Raw genomic sequence first — 17,172 nt, 5'->3', positions numbered from 1 at the left:
TCTTCTTCGTTTCCCTCTTCTCTGTCTTCTACAACGCCTTTATCTCTCTCTCAAATCACACGATTTTCTCTCTGTTGCAACGCCATTCTCTCCGATGGGCAAAGTCGACGATGATGATATGGACTACGAGGCCACGATGGAAGATGATAAAGCCTCATTTGACGGAGAACCTAACGTTGATGAAGAACTGGTAAGTTTAACCCTATCCCAACCGCTACCAAAAGCTAGGGTTTAGTTCAGATATCTCCTTTCACTACGTAAACGGCATTGCATGTGCTTTCTGAGACTGCCGGTAAGTCACATATCAATAGTTGTTCATGTTATTAACTGAGAATGGGTACGTTACAAGACATCGTTATGAACCAGAAATTGAGGTATTACAGAAATAAAGGTAAGGCCATCCCACTTAGTGACATACCCTATTGGAGCATGTTGTTGAGTCTCATGTGTTTGAAGATGTTCAAAATAGTCAGAACTCAAAGCAGAGTGTCAAACAAAAGGGAAAGTTGAAGATTTATAGAACTAGGAACAGTGGGTGTCCATGTTTCCTAATTTCTTACAAAACTCCATTTCTAAAATTTTTGATGTCCCTGGAGATGGCCACTGTGGGTTCAGAGTTGTGGCATTGTTTTATGATTGGGGTGACGACGGTTGGAAAATAGCTTGGAAAGATCTTGCAAATGAGCTTCGCATGAATAGACGTCAATATGACAAGGTACTAGCTCCTATCTCAAGCACATTTGAGCTGCTATCCAGTGTTGAGTGTTTTCCCACTATGGCAGATAGAAAAAATTGGATGATCATGCCTTATATGGGAAATGTGGTAACTACTTGTTACAATGTTGTTGTTGCACTAATTTCACAAGAACAGTGCCTCACATTTTTCACCTTTAGGGATCTACTGCCACTGGATTATAAGCAAGGGATCATGGTATTCAGGTATATAAATGACTCCCACTCCATCATACTGGAATTAGCAGAAGATAGTCCCATACCTCCTGTTTCAAAGATGTGGACAGATCATCATCAAGCCAATGCCAGAGGTTGGCCAGAAATGTTTTCTTCGAGGATCGAAAAATTCAAGACACTTTTTGGGTGTAAACCAAGTAACATAGCGACTGTGGAGTTGATAGATTGATTCAGGGCAATGTCTCAATTGATTTTGTTTAGGACTGATATGACTTCTATGTTCATTTTTTTTAGGACTGATATGACTTCTATGTTCATTTTGTTTAGGATTTATATGACTTCCTCCTTGATTATGTATAGGACTGATATGAAGAACATTGATTTTGTGTGGGACTGATATGAAGAACATTGATTTTGTGTAGGATTGATCTAAATTATTGAAATGATTTTGTTTACATGATTATGGTTTCATTTTGTATATGTTTTTGTATAGATACTCTGTTTTTGTAACTGTTGTGCATGGGGTGTAGGTTGGAAAATTTGAAAAACTGAAAAATGGAGTGAACTCATAATTGTTTTAATTTAAGCTGTGATTTATTTAGACTGAGATGTACTGAGCAAAAACTGTGGTGCAATTAAGGTTCATCATAGTTTATTGTTTCAAGGTTAAGCGCTCTATAGACTCGAGGTTTTTCCTATCCGAGTTTTCCTCGTAAAATTGTAGTGTTACATTCGTTTTGTTATTCCGTATTTTGTTCCATAAATTGTAGATATCTGAGTACACAAAGTTTTTCAGATATACTTCAAGTATGTACTTGACATGCATTTTGGTTCACGACTGATCAGGGATTTTGTGATGTGAAGCTGGCGATGAAAGAACCTTAAATGTGGTATTCTATTAGATTGGCAATCAGAAATTCCTTGCATAAACCCTTTGTTTTAGTTTTGAATTTTTGTTTTTCTAATATTTAAACTTGGAAACACACAAAGAGACAGCGCAGGCTGCAATATAAATCATTGACCACACAAGTGCAATAGACATATCAAGAAAGATTAAAGAAATGATTATCTGTGAAGGCAAAGACATTTTCTCAAATGATTGGAATTGGATGGAAAAGCAGGAGTCTAAACCTTGTCTTATTGTCTACTCATTAACCAGGAATAAACTTCATTTAGATACCCCTTAATTTTTGTTTTGGAAATAAACAAATAATATTTTAAAACCCCACTTGGTGAGAGTTTATGATTGGAATAAAATATTGAATTGTTTGCTCAAGTAAAGTTAAACCAGCAACAAATGAAGAAGAAAATAAGATAATGTTTATGCAGTACTTCTAACACCCTCTGTCATAGTTTTGGACCATTGATCTTACAGTATTTCATTTTTGAAAGACATCATTGATAAAATTAATTAAGAACTTGTATATCCGTAAAATTAAATTTGGGAGTGAAGTATCCATTGACATAAGAATATTTCTCATAATGAGAATCAAACTTAAGATCTCGCTAATCCATACGATTTATCTCTAGAAAGTTTTACCGACTAGACTTAAGCTATCATCTCATCATTGTATTAATTTACTCATCCAGACATCACTTTGATGATGTGTATTATAATATATATGTATATATATATTATTATTATCATATATATTTATATTATTAAGGACAATAATGGCCAAGAGGAAAGGTACAAATTGTTATGTTGCATGACGGAGTTTGTATACTAAAAAAGTTGACAATGTTTGCTTTCTAAGAAGAAGCTTGTCACCAACATTAATCACAATAATGAATAATCATGTCTTCATATACTTATAATATACTAATGTTCCCTTTTCTTTTATCACCTTCTCTTTGTGTTAACTCAGCAAAATATGTTGCTTGTTTTTTTTATTTAGCATTATTCAGTGGCCATTCAAAGATGAGGATTCCTTTGAGAGTATTAATTATATTATTTTATTTTTGGAATAAATGTTTTATTCTCTTCCAAATCATCTCGTCATGACTACTGTTAATGACGGTGATCGGCCCTGATTAATTTTTTCTGAGGCCTAATTAATTTTTTCTAAGGCCTAATTAATTATTGTTAATTACAGATAAGGAATATGATATTTTTTTGGTCACTAAACTTAACCTCAGTCGTTTGGTGATAGGAGTTGCTGGAATCATTTCAACTGATTGCGTAGACACAAACCATTGAATGCATTGGATGTATAGTTGTCACATCCAATGCATTGGGTGGGGGCTCAAAATCATTCCAATGGTTTAGATCTATGGAATCAGCTGGAATGATTCCAACCCCTATCCCAGTTGTTTTAGGTTTAATCATTAGTGGTATTCTTTTTCTTATACTTTTGTGTTTAACGGCAATTAAGGTATTGAGTCTAATGTCACTTAAAAATGTAGGGTGATATGCATTGTCAAGAGTCTAATTACAAGGAAAAGTTTGTGAGTGATATGAAGGGGAGATGGGGACATGCCCTAAAATTATTACAGGTAGGTCCCGTTGTAATGTTATTTTAATATCAAAAAAGAATTATTTTATTTTTAATAAATTATAAATGTATAGTATTCGACCTAACTAGTTCAACAATGTATTTTTTTTTTGTTCTAAACAGAAATCAAATTCACACATGAGAAATGCATAACAATTCTAAATAGTTGGATATATATAAACTCAAAACACTCAAAGTTTAGATCGCGATAAGTTTGATTATTGTTTCGAACGAATAATAGATTATTGGATTCGTTAGACAGGAATACTACACATTTACAATTTGTAAGAATTAAATAAAAAAAATTGACTATCAAAATAGTTACAGCAGGGTCTACTGTAATTTTTATAACAACAGACCCCTATCACTAGATATAAAGCATCCAAAACTGCCCCATATTATAAAAATATATAGCTAGGTTGGTGAGTAATATTTCATTTTCCATAGATGAATCTTCTAATTTTCTAATTAACAATCAGATTGTATGGCCGAATTGGTTGGGATAAAAAAATTTCTTGTGTAGACTCAAGTTTAACTCTCAACATTAACAATCTATATATGACTTACCAAAAAAATCCGGATTTCCACAAGCAAAGGGAATTATGTTGCATAAGTCAAATCATATATGCACTTGCTAGTCCTTAAAGTTAGGTTTCAATTATATAAATGAAATTTAATTAATTATTGAAAATGATGTACTCTCATATAGTAATATACATATATGTATACATGCAATATAATATGACCATGACAATAAATATAATAATACTATATAACTTTCCTAAATCATAACTTTGTACTTAGCCACTTCTAACTCAAATAAGTTTAGCTAAGGAGCCTCTAGACTCAAAGAAGTCTACACCCTCTTCTACATATGGACATAAGGATTCCTCTCTTCACATCTAAACAATAACACAATTATAAATACACACTTGTACCCTCCAATCACCACAAGATGATCATCAACAATGATCATTTTCAACAACTAGCAATTATGGCTACTTCCAGCAATCATCAAAGCCACACATCAACAAGCCGTTCATCAGACTCCGGTGAGCCACCATCTACTGCAGCTGCCGCTGCCGCCTCCCCGGTTGATAACAAATGGGCTTCAAGGCTTCTTAATGAGTGTGCAAGAGCCATCTCAGATAAGGACTCCACCAAAATCCACCAACTCCTATGGATGTTGAATGAGTTAGCATCTCCTTATGGAGATTGTGATCAGAAATTGGCTTCTTATTTCTTGCAATCCTTGTTTTGTAAGGCGACCGGCTCCGGCCGGAGATGCTACAAAACCCTAACCTGTGTAGCTGAGAAGAGCCACTCCTTTGATTCAGCTAGGAAGTTAATACTCAAGTTCCAAGAGGTAAGTCCATGGACAACTTTTGGTCATGTAGCTTCAAATGGTGCAATCTTGGAGGCCTTAGATGGTGAAACCAAGCTTCACATAATTGATATAAGCAACACCTTTTGCACTCAGTGGCCTACTCTATTGGAATCTTTAGCTACAAGAAACGACGAGACGCCTCGATTGAAGCTCACGGTTGTTGTAACTGCATCCATTGTAGGATCAGTCATGAAGGAGATAGGGCAAAGAATGGAGAAGTTTGCAAGGTTGATGGGAGTTCCATTTGAATTCAATGTAGTAAGTGGTCTAAACCACTTCACAAAGGAAGGACTAGGAGTTCAAGATGATGAAGCTATAGCTGTGAATTGTATTGGGGCCTTAAGAAGAGTTGAAGTGGAAGAAAGAGTTGCTTTGATCCAATTCTTCCAATCACTTAAGCCTAAAGCTGTGACAATTGTTGAAGAAGAAGCTGATTTCACAAGCACAAGATATGACTTTGTCAAGTGCTTTGAAGAGTGCCTTAGATTCTACACATTGTACTTTGAGATGCTAGAGGAGAGCTTTGCCCCAACAAGCAATGAAAGGTTGATGTTGGAGAGGGAGTGTTCAAGGAGCATAGTCAAGGTTTTGGCTTGTGATGATGATGACGATGAGAATGAGAATAATGAGAACGGTAGTAATGGAGAAGAAGGGTGGTGTGAGAGGAGAGAGAGAGGAAGCCAATGGTGTGAGAGAATGAAAGATGCTTCCTTTTCACCAGTTGGGTTTAGTGATGATGTTGTGGATGATGTCAAAGCATTGTTGAAGAGATATAAAGCTGGATGGTCAGTTATGGTACCAAAATCAGGGGGAGGAGATGATGATGATGATGATAAGAATAATCAAATTCCTCAATCATCAGGAGTTTACTTAACATGGAAAGATGAGCCTGTTGCATGGGCTTCAGTATGGAAACCCTAGAAAGAATTTATGGCATAATATGTTTCTATATATGGAAGCTCTAGTTAGCCATGGATATCTATGATTTTACTTAAATGGGAATGGGAGGACTAGCTAGCTAGGAAACCCTTTCATAGTTTCATTGCTTTGCTCTCGTTTATGCAACTTTATGTAGTCACGTTCCATTATATGCTTGGGAGTTTGTGCTTTGCTTTTCTTCTTTTCTGCTTTTTAGAGCACTAGTTGTTCATGTTTGTACAAGTTCCCATTTGGATTTGTTGCTCAATATCCTTCTCCTCCCCCATTATTGTATCCTTTCCCTAATTCTATATAGTGCCTCCCCTTTTCCCTAATTCTACATACAAAGTGTTATATATATATATATATATATATATATATATATTCATCCACAGAAGCCATGTGTAAAATGTATAGCCATGGTCATATATTGAGGTTTTGCATAGAAATGGGCGTAGTAGTGTAGTACACTCAGTTCCCTATATGTCTAGATTTTGCATTAAAGAACATTAATACTGTATATGGTTATCTTTTTGTCTCCAGGTTTAGTTATATATGCTTGGGACTTTGTGTTTGCTTTTCTCCTTTTCTTTTTTTTTTCCTTTTCTTTTTTTTTTATGCATATGCGTTTAGATCATTGTTCTTGTTTGAAGGTGTTTGCACTATTTCCATCCACTGTCAATTCCAACCTCCCATTCGGCATTCCCCATTAGCATTTCTTGATCAGTATCTTTCCCTCATCATAATTTATTATGTTATTCAATAAATACATACAGATTTATAGAGATAAAATTAACATAATAATATTAGTTCATTAATAATATACAATTATACCGTAAAAAAAAACCCCTTTTCTTGTTCATGATATCTCTATAATAAGCGAACTTGCCAACCGACCTCTTCACTTTTTAAATTTGATGGTCAAACCCCTAAATAAATAGAAATTTCTCTTAAATCTCATCATCTGTTGACTAATAGATTAGGTAAGTGAAACATACAGTCTTAGATTTAAGGAGAACTTTCAAATTCAACAAACTAAACTAAAGGGTTCCAATGAGAGGTGACTCGGTTGACAATCAACTGGGTTAGGCATTTGTGCGCTCAAGTTTCGATTCCAACTACAAACATATTTCTATGTGATATTTAAAAAAAAATAACTAAATTGGTCCGCTGACAATATCAAAATATTTTTAAAAAGAATATCAAAAACTTGAAAAAGTGCATATATTCACGACAATTATATTAATTGGTTTGGTGGATAGCTGCTATCTAGGGTTTTATTAATCTATCCATAAAAGACAAATTAATTAATTGATCAGTAAAAATCTATAAATATGTTTTGGAACCAATTGAGGACATGTACATACTAGGCGGCCTGCAATGGCATATCTGTGGAATTGCATGGATGGATTAATAATTAATTATGTCGTATTTTAATTAATTATGTAGTATTGAAAGCAAAGCATAACAATGATTGTAGAATCCAACCCTTCTTTAAAACATTGATATGAGACAAATTGTATATACATACATACATATATATATACATAAATATATACACATATATATACATATACACACACACACACATATATATATATATATATATTCCCAAAATTACTGATATGAGATGACATCACTAATGACGTTCAAGTTTTTATACATATATAAACTAATTTTTTATTTATTATTTGAAATCTGAAATATTCTTTTTATTTCTAATGATAAGAATCATAGCTCTTTTGATTAATGTAAATTATATTTTGAATATCCAATAGTTTCAAGTATTTTGCAAATCACAGAGTAAATTGAATGTTTTAGGGCGTTAAACTTGGTCCCCAAGCACAAGGATTCACCCCAAACTACTTCTAGGTGTTGTCTTAATTTGTGTGTTTGTGTCTTTTTATTTTATATATATGCATAATAAATATGTACACAAGTATAAGAACATTAATTTATTTTTAACGAAGCCATATATATTGACATGTGTAACAAATGCATGAACTGTATTATTGGTAAAAGATTGATTGAGAAGTAAAATTAATAATACTCAAATAATTTAAATTGACATAAAGAAAAAAATGGGGCCAAGAAGAGACCTTGGTGGCAAGCAAGAAATTAGCCTTTTCCCATCCCCATGTGTTGCTTTTGTGTGTAGTGATTTGAATAGAATATATATGTGCCTTTAATTACCATACTTACTTTATGCCAACATTATATAGTGGAAAAACCACTTTTTAGATTTAGATGCGACATTTTTGCAGTGGTATCATTTAATTTGGACAAAATTATTTTAATTATTGTTTTGTGAAAAAGCAAAGGAAAGAGCAGAGACATTTTTGCACTATATGTATATATATATATATATGTTAGGTACCACTATTGTACAGACGTGTCCTTAGCTGCAGTTAGGTACACTTGTGCCTTAGCAGAAGTTTGGTGGTGTTGTACTATGTGTAGGGAGTGGTGGTTGTACGTGGAGTGTTATTAATTTGTGTTAGTAATTTTCCTTATTTAATTGTATGTGTCAGTTATCTTGTTGTATGTAGGAGTTGCCCATGCATGGAATAGGTTGCAGCTCAATCTCCTAGTTTGAGGGAATAATGGTCATGTAGGGAGGCAACTAATCTCATCTCTTTGGTTGCATTTAATTTGATCCAAGACGTAATACCTGAATTTTGTCCGGATCGATTTTTCAATAAATATTTTTCCAAGACGTAATACCTGAATTTTGTCCGGGTCGATTTTTCAGTAAATATTTTTCTTTCCGTATAGATAGACCATTGGATTTATTTGATTCAATTTATACATTTAAACTTCTTTTAATTAAATTCAAAATCAACAAAAAGGGGAAAAAGGTTTAAACCTATTTAATTTTAGGTGACCCAATTTTCAGATAAACCTACCAAAAAAATTCAATTATCAAATAAAGTCTAATTGTCAAGCAAAAATACCCAAAGCCCAATTTAATTCAACCCAACCCAATCCATATTAAAAGCCCAATTATCAAATAAAGTCCAATTCCTAAACAAAATACCCAAAACCCAATTTAATTTAACCAAACCAAATTCATATTAAAAGCATAATTCTCAAATAAAGCTCAATTCCCAAGCAAAATACCCAATTCAATAAAACTCAACCTGTGTCAAGAGCCCAAATTTTACCATCTTTCAAAAAACCCAAGCCCACAAAGTTCAAGAGCCCACAACCTCAAAGGCTAAAAAGTCTCCTACCAAAGATATAAGGGAGGGCCGCTACAGTGAAAAAAAAGAAAAAACACGGCTGCGGAGGAAGAGAATGAAAAAGGGCGAGCAGGAAAGAAAAAATAGGGAGAAAAATAGAGTAGGAGGCGCAGCAAACAGAGAAGGAAAGGGAGCTGGGTTTTGGGAATTTTGTAAAAATGACCCTCTCAAAAAGTCAAACCAGATAAATGACCCACTTTTTTATAAACCGCAAAAATGACCTAGTTTTATATTACAAAGACCAAATTATCCTTAGAAAACATAACCCACCCTTTGGCTTTTCCCCTTCCCACGAAAACCCACTTCTTTCAAACTCATTTTGCTCGACGGGCTGCTCGACGATTACCGTACAACTTCCGATCATCAGTTTTTGGCAACAGATAAGAGATTTTTCCCCCTCTGAGGTTAGTATATTACTGGCTCAGTTTTCTGCCTAACATATACTCGATTTTAACTTGGTATTACATGAAAAGGTTTGCATTTTGGTACATACCTATGGCCGGCTTGGGTTTTTGGTGAAACTCTGTTTAATTGGGTGACATTGTGGGTGAAGTCTTGGGTTTTTGGTGGTGCTTGCATGCAGGTGGTCGGACATTATCTGTGTTCCAGTATTCTTAACTTTGTAGTCGAGCATGTATGTTCTGTAGTCGAGCATAATTATTGTGTAGGTCGAGCATTAGTCGAGCAGTTTTATTTCGGTCAGGCATTATGAGTGTTCCAGTTTTCTTAACTTTGTAGTCGAGCATAGCATAACTGTTATAGTCGAGCTTAATTGTTGTGTAGGTCGAGCATTAGTTGAGCAGTTTTATTTAGGGTCGGGCATTATGTGTGTTCCAGTATTCTTAACTTTGTAGTCGAGCATAGCATAATTGTTGTAGTCGGGCTTAATTGTTGTGTAGGTCGAGCATTAGTCGAGCATAGCAGAATTGTTGTAGTCGAGCATTGTTGTTGTAGTCGAGCATTTAATGTTGTTAATTTTATGTGGTCGAGCATTTTATGAAACTGTGGTCGAGCATATTTATTTTTGTGGTCGAGCAAATGTGTTTTTTTGGTCGAGTATGATGATTGAAGTGAATATTAATTTGGTTATTTTATTTCTTTTCAGATAGACAATTTTTCAAAGAAATGGATTACATGATTGAAATGAAAAATCATTTCCCAGGTAAGGTTAGTGTTTTTTCAAATATATCTGAATCCATAAGCAAAATCAAAAGGAAGCTTAGTGAGGATCAACTGGAGATGTTTAGGAGAACATGCTTTGGCATGTTTCTGGATGTGGGGCACATGAATTTCTCTGGCCAGTTGGTACATCAAGCTCTACTACGACAAGTTGTAAACTCTGCTAAAGAAGAATCTGGTGTGATATTATTCAGGTTCAAATTTGCTGGAAAGAGGGCAACATTTTCTATTGCTGAATTTGCTCTTATCACTGGTTTGTTATGTGGTGATGTCCCTCCCCTGTCTAGCTTGATTGACACTTCTGTGCATAGGATTAGGGACTTGTATTTTGGTGGAAATAAGAGCATTGGTAGAAATAAGTTAGATGAAGTTTTCATGAGTTGTGATCCTGAACCTGGAAAGGAAGAAGATGTGTTGAAGCTAGCTCTGGTATATTTTTTGGATTCTGTTTTACTGCCTAGGGAGCGTAGTAGGAACATAGATATTCAGTGGTTGCAATTGGTTGATAATGTTAATGTGTTTAATAAGTATCCATGGGGATCTGTGAGCTACGCACGTACTGCAAAGTCTCTTGCATCTGTCATGGTAGGTCGTGCTGAAAAATTTAAAAAAAGATCGACAAAGATGGAAAAGTACAGCATATATGGATTCCCGCTAGTACTTCAGGTAGTACTTAAATTATTTTGAAACAAGTTTATGCTTTGTTTGTTGTGAATATATCTTTGAAAAATAATGTTGTTTGCAGATATGGCTTTATGAAGCGGTGCCGCGCATCGGTATGTCTTATGCAAATGTGAGGGAAGAAAACCGGTTTCCCCGAATATTGAACTGGAGCAGCACTGCCACTCCAGAATCTAATGCTATTGTCTCCAATATTTTGATATGAAAAAGGTATATATTGCATGGTATATATTGCATGATATATATATATATATATATATATATATTAATGTTTTCCATGCTTATTTGTTACAGCTAGAAGTGCATGATACGTTTGTCCCTACTGATTTAGAGTTAGGGCAGGAATATTTGAGTAGTATTGGGAGCCACAAGTTAAAGGAGACGACCAATGTTGTGGGGAGCTCCAAGACAAAGAAGAAGAGCTCAAAGAAGAAGAGCAATGTAGCGGATGAGGGCAATGTTGCGGTGGATGCGTTTGAGAATTTGTTTGGAGATGAGGACAATAATCGCCACAACCCTGAGATTGAAAGTAAGTTGATAAGTTGGGAGCCATGTCAAGTAGACAAGAATTGGTTTGTGGATGCCATCAGACCAGAAACCTGGTTATCGGACAAGGTAATTATTATGTACTGAAAATTTTTATTTTGAAAAGATATATGATGAAAATTTCTTTAACATATTCATAATCTTTATGTAGCACCTTGATGTGGCAATGTACCATATTCGTAGAAGGATTGCCAATAACCCTGAAGTTTTTAAGAAGAAGTCTGCAGTGCTCGACAGTTTTTTCTTTGTAAGTATATTTCCAACTAGTTAGACCATAACTTTTGTAAAGTATATCAATAGCTACTTTAACCTATTACAAACTGAACAGGTCCGGGTTACGCAGGCTTTCATACTTTTCAATGAAAGCAAGGATTGTTCTTGGGACAATGATAATCTGATTTTGGACTATGTAATAGGAGAAAGTCCAGTGAAATCTGTGTCTTGGTCTAACGTAGACTACGTTTACTTCCCTGCCAACTTCAACAATGCACATTGGGTGGCTGTAGAGATGATCTTGGGGGAAAGACAGATTAACGTGTATGACTCACTTACAAGCTGCACAAAAATTCCAAAATTTAATGAATTAATGCAGCCCTTGAAGTTGATGATGCCATACATATTAAGAGCAGCTGCGATAAATGATGAAAATCTCTCTCCCTGGAAACTTAAAAGGGTACCATCCTGCCCTCAACAAAATAATGGGTAAGTTAAGTTCAAATTCTGTGTGTAATTGTAGTCCATGTTACATGAGTTAGTTAGGACATTAACATATTTTTTTATGACAGAGGAGATTGTGGCATGTTCACCATCAAGTTCATTGAAGTATTAACTGCAAGCATGCCAGTTAGTCTGATAACTCAAGAGGACATGGTATTCTACAGGAAAAAGTTCACTATAGAGGCATGGGGTGGAGAATTTTTAATGTAAATATGCTTTATATTCATGGTCAAGCAACTTTTTTTGTCAGTCGAGCATGTATATTTTGCCAGTTTTTGTGAATAGTATATGAAAAAGTCTGATTTTAATGTAGTCGAGCTTACATTTACTTAGTCGAGCATGTATGTTCTGTAGTCGAGCATGTATTGTCTTAGTCGAGCATTTGTTTTCTTTAGTCGATCATTTGTTTTCTTTAGTTGAGCATTTTTTAAAGTAGTCGAGCTTATATGTTCTATAGTCGAGCATATGATCTTTAGTCGAGCATTTGTTTCTTTAGTCGAGCATTTTTATGTAGTCGAGCATTTGTTTTCTTTAGTCGAGCATTGATGTTCTGTAGTCGAGCATCTGTTTTCTTTAGTCGAGCACGTATTTTCTTAGTCAAACATCTGCTTTCTTTAGTCAAGCATTTGTTCACACCTGCCCAGTTAACATGCACGAACTTATTCAATAAAAAACACGCACAAACCTGTACAATTACATACTTATACTTATTGAGAAGTGAATAAAATGAAGTCATAAATATGGAGTTTTTATTATCAAAGCAAGAAATATAAAATACATTATGTTACATAGAAATTATTAAATTCTTCATGTTGGATGCAACGATATTGACTCCTTGCAAGTTTGACGATTATGTCCACGTTGCTTACATCGTCCACAAAGTCTAACTGCCACTGTTTCACCAGCTGATGGTATTCTTCGCTCTCTTGGTCTCCCTCCCGATCTTCTTGTATCTGGCGGTAATAAAACTCTATCTCGGCTTGCTATGCGTTGATTTTCAAGAGATACTGTGTATATTGGTTCTGCATAAGCCACCATAATAGCTTCATTGGTGTAATACCGTGAACACAAAGAATGTACAGTGACATTTCTAAATCGGCAAGCAGCCAATGCATGAACGCACTGCAATTGTTGCATTTGAAACTTCCTGCACGTGCATGTTCTGTCAGGAAAGTTCACCTTGCCATCTCCGAAGCCATCTCGTACATAGAACTCGATATGACTTATTGGTTCAACCAACATACGTAAAGCCCTTTCATTCCGCTTTGTCATTTTTTTCTCAACCTTCTTGCACAATTGGGACGTTATGGATGCCGCTTTTGTACGACGCTCATGAAACCACCTTTGAATTAAGGATCTCAATTGCTCAACCAACGTTGTTATTGGAAGACCCCGCACATCACGTAGTGCAGCATTCATACTTTCTGCAATGTTGGTAGTGAGTATACTGTACCTATATCCGGGAAAATGTGCACGAGACCACTTATCGAATCCGGAATCCTCTAGATATTTATATGCCTTGCCACCTTCAAAACCACGGATCTGTGTCATTAGATGTTCAAAATCTGAAATACGGTAAGCCTTTGCTGCCTTGAAATATATGGGAAACACGACATCATCAATTTTTTTGGCCTTCATGTTCTGTTAGATATGGTGCATGCAGTGCCCATGATAAGATTCCGGAAATACAAGTGAAACACCTCTCTCAATACTTTTATGCCTATCCGATATCAATGATAGTTCCGAGAAATCTTCAAGTGCAAGTGCAACTCGCAGTTTCTCGAAAAACCATTCCCAAGATGCATTATTCTCGGAATCTCCAACCCCAAAAGCCACTGGATAAATTTTCTTGTTGCCATCTTGAGCAGCGACAACAAAGAGCGTGCCCATGTACTTGCCCTTTAGGTGAGTACCATCAACGACGATGACAGGTTGCATTGCACTCCGAAATCCTCTTAACGAAGCACCGAGAGCCATGAAAAAATATTTAAACCTTTTCTCGTGATCGGACTCTATATAAGTTATCGTACCAGGATTATTCTTCTCTAACTCGGCACAATAGTGTGGCAAGTAAGAAAAGGAATCTTCAGGCGTTCCTCGCACTGATTCCAAGGCAGCTTCCCTAGCCCTCCAAGCTTTATCATAGCTAATATTAACACCAAATTCCTGCCGCACATCCTGTATTATGTCTTTTGGTCGGTAAATACGACCAACACCATTATATTTTGACTTAATGCATTCTCCAATAACCTTTCCTGATGCTTGCATATGACTTCGATTAATAAAGTCCAAAGAGCATTTGTGATTGTCATTAAGCCTCGTCACCTTAAACAACTCCGAATCCTTGACTCTTATATATCGCATACGCCACTCGCACCCTTTAGCAGCACATTGAATCATAAAAAGAGTTTTGGTCGACTTAATAACGCGAAATTGGAAGTTCTTGCTCATAGCATACATAGCAATATATTTTTGTAACTCTTTTTTGTCTGAATAAATCTGCCCAATCGTAACTTTACCACCCCAATAGCTATTGCTACTATTACTCCCAACAAAGTTCGACGTACCAAGCGAATTTGAGCCAATGTTATTGTTGCTAGGAGGCCCATCCGCTAAGTTACCGCCCGCACATGGAGGCGGGTGTCGATGAAGTACCGAACTTTCAATCCCATTATTATCCACTTGAAAGTCATCAACCTCAATATTTTCTTGATAGTCATCAACCCCATCATCAATATCTGCATTATCTTTATCGTATCGACTAAAACCACATTCATTAAAACCCATGCATCCGGCTTGAGGACTAATCGGATCGTTGTCAAAATCAACATGTAAAGGTAATTCACTGCCACACTGTCACGACTGCTGCGTATTAGGAACAAAGCCCACATCTTGTGAATGAAATTGTTCCCGCTGAGGAGGAATGAAACTTACATCTTGAGAAACAAACTCTCTCAGATGAATTGTTACACAAAGTGAAGTTACAGGTCTTCGAGGATCATCATTTTGCCTAAGAAAGAATTGCAAGTCACGGTCGTTGCCTAGCACCATCGGTTCCATATCAAAATGTGTATTATAAGCAAATTTCATCAACAATTCACCAGCACTACGATCCACTTCAATCAACTCATATATCAAATCCACAAATTCCGCAAAAGAAATTGTTTCGGACACTATTACACCTTGGCTTTTCCCACCTTTGTATTTGCAAATCCCTCGACAAATTTCCCATTGGCCACCATAGAGGATCACAAAATCAATAGATGTCATTCCTGAAAATAACAAAAAACCATAAAAAAAAGTATAATAAGTTGCTCGACCATAAACAACTTTGCTCGACCATAAAAACACAAATGCTCGACCATAAACAACTTTGCTCGACCAAAAACAACTTTGATCGACCATAAAAACACAAATGCTCGACCATAATACAACTTTACTCGACCATAAAACACAAATTCTCGACCATAAACAACTTTGCTCGACCATAAAAACACAAATTCTCGACCATAAACAACTTTGCTCGACCATGAAAACATAAATGCTCGACCATAAAAACACAAATGCTCGACTACATATATATTTGTTCGACTACAAACTCAATATGCTTAACTACACAGATGCTATGAGTAGATAATGTGTTCGTTCAGAACTTCACATGCACTTGAGAAACATATGGAACAAAATTACTCAGAATATAGATGTACTCGCTTGTCAAAAGTGATATGAAATGTTAACCAACGAACCTCTCTTCAGACTTGCGATAACGAAGATCACAAATAACTCAGAACCCGAACCTGATCTGGCTTTTTCGAGCTCTATAGAACAAATAAGATGATGAGAAATAGCCGATCGAGTGCAGATAAGATGATGAGAAATAGCTGTTAAGAGGGTTATGTGTATTCTGGTATTGTGAGTGGAAGAAAGGATATTTCAACATTAGGGGTATTTGGGTCCAAAAAATTACAAGGTAGGTCATTTTTGCGGTTTATAAAAAAATGGGTCATTTCTCTGGTTTGACTTTTTGAGAAGGTCATTTTTACAAAATTCCCCTGGGTTTTAGGAGAGGGAAAGAAAAGAGAGAAAGAGGGGGTCTGGAGACAAAATAGAGAGTGGGGGCCGGCTGGGTTTTGGTGAGGAAAAAGGCAGTAGCAAAGTGTGCAAAAAGGGAAGAGTTTGGTGGGGAGTTGGCTCGGTTAGAGAACAAAATGAGGGACGGGAAAGAAGAAGAAAGGGGAGGTTGGATAGAGAAAAAAAAGATACAGATTTTGAGGTTTAGACAGTAGCTAATAAAAAGGAGAAAGAGGGTGGCGTTGGGTCTTTGTGGCCGAGACAGGGAATAGGTGAAGAGATACTGTTGTTTTCTTATATATCTGTTGCTTTTGTTCTTGTGAAACATAATAAAAGAGTTAAACTCTTTTTAAACCACATATCTACTAACATTTTGAATTTGTAAGAAAGTATTACTTGTCGATGCCGGTTATGCGAACAAAATAGGATTCCTCACGCCATACAAGGTAGAGAGGTATCATATTCCTGTATTTTAGAATGGAGGACCCGCTTCGGGTCCACGTGAAGTATTCAATAAGGCTCATGCTCGCCTTAGAAATGTCATTGAAAGGACATTCGGGGTTATGAAGAAGAAATGACAGATTTTGAATGCAATGACTTGGTATGATATAAAGGTACAGACGATGATTGTAATAGCATGCATAACACTACATAATTTTATACGCGTGCATGCTGTTATGGACATTGATTTTAATGACATTGGCATGTCGTCTGTTGTGGGAGATACTTCAGTGGCAAACCTAATTAATCAAGCTATGGATGATGAAGTTGACGACTATCTCGTGATTGACAATGCTAATATGACTTATTTTCATGACATGTTCGCAAATCAACTATTCAGTGTGATATGATTATGTTTTTTTATAAATTAAGTAATATATGTATGGGATTAATTTATAAAGTTATTAGGCACCTTAAAAATATGTATGAATTTGTTAGCTGGAATATGTATGCGAAATGTGTGTACTTAAGCATTAAAAAATGTCTTAATTTACGTTTTAATAAATGCCTTATATTATTTGATCAT

The 17,172-nt window shown here is 35.7% G+C and overlaps 4 protein-coding genes across 4 annotated transcripts; 2 read left to right on the top strand and 2 right to left on the bottom strand.

Moving 5' to 3' along the window:
• The first annotated feature begins 541 nt into the window (after positions 1–541).
• Positions 542–1,138, top strand: LOC120006006. Its single transcript, XM_038855882.1, has one exon. It carries the CDS (start codon positions 542–544, stop codon positions 1,136–1,138), a length of 597 nt encoding a protein of 198 aa, XP_038711810.1.
• Positions 1,139–4,186: 3,048 nt separating this feature from the next.
• LOC120006537 (protein SHORT-ROOT-like) lies at positions 4,187–6,030 on the top strand. The gene has a single exon (XM_038856595.1). The coding sequence runs from the start codon at positions 4,360–4,362 to the stop codon at positions 5,710–5,712; it is 1,353 nt and encodes a 450-aa protein (XP_038712523.1). The 5' UTR covers positions 4,187–4,359; the 3' UTR covers positions 5,713–6,030.
• Positions 6,031–12,881: 6,851 nt separating this feature from the next.
• On the bottom strand, positions 12,882–13,712 carry LOC120006004. The gene has a single exon (XM_038855881.1). It carries the CDS (start codon positions 13,710–13,712, stop codon positions 12,882–12,884), a length of 831 nt encoding a protein of 276 aa, XP_038711809.1.
• Positions 13,713–13,718: 6 nt separating this feature from the next.
• Positions 13,719–14,861, bottom strand: LOC120006003 (protein FAR1-RELATED SEQUENCE 6-like). The gene has a single exon (XM_038855880.1). The coding sequence runs from the start codon at positions 14,859–14,861 to the stop codon at positions 13,719–13,721; it is 1,143 nt and encodes a 380-aa protein (XP_038711808.1).
• Positions 14,862–17,172: the final 2,311 nt, after the last annotated feature.

This window comes from Tripterygium wilfordii, chromosome 9, assembly GCF_013401445.1.
Source record: "Tripterygium wilfordii isolate XIE 37 chromosome 9, ASM1340144v1, whole genome shotgun sequence".
In the NCBI taxonomy this organism is placed as follows: Eukaryota; Viridiplantae; Streptophyta; class Magnoliopsida; order Celastrales; family Celastraceae; genus Tripterygium; species Tripterygium wilfordii.
Note: the sequence above shows the minus strand (reverse complement) of the source record. Positions and strands in the feature narration are given on the sequence as shown.

Excerpts from the sequence above, each read along its gene's own strand:
- LOC120006006 (XM_038855882.1), top strand. The coding sequence starts at position 542 with ATGTTTCCTAATTTCTTACAAAACTCCATTTCTAAAATTTTTGATGTC.
- LOC120006537 (XM_038856595.1), top strand. The coding sequence starts at position 4,360 with ATGATCATCAACAATGATCATTTTCAACAACTAGCAATTATGGCTACT.
- LOC120006004 (XM_038855881.1), bottom strand. The coding sequence starts at position 13,712 with ATGAAGGCCAAAAAAATTGATGATGTCGTGTTTCCCATATATTTCAAG.
- LOC120006003 (XM_038855880.1), bottom strand. The coding sequence starts at position 14,861 with ATGGGTTTTAATGAATGTGGTTTTAGTCGATACGATAAAGATAATGCA.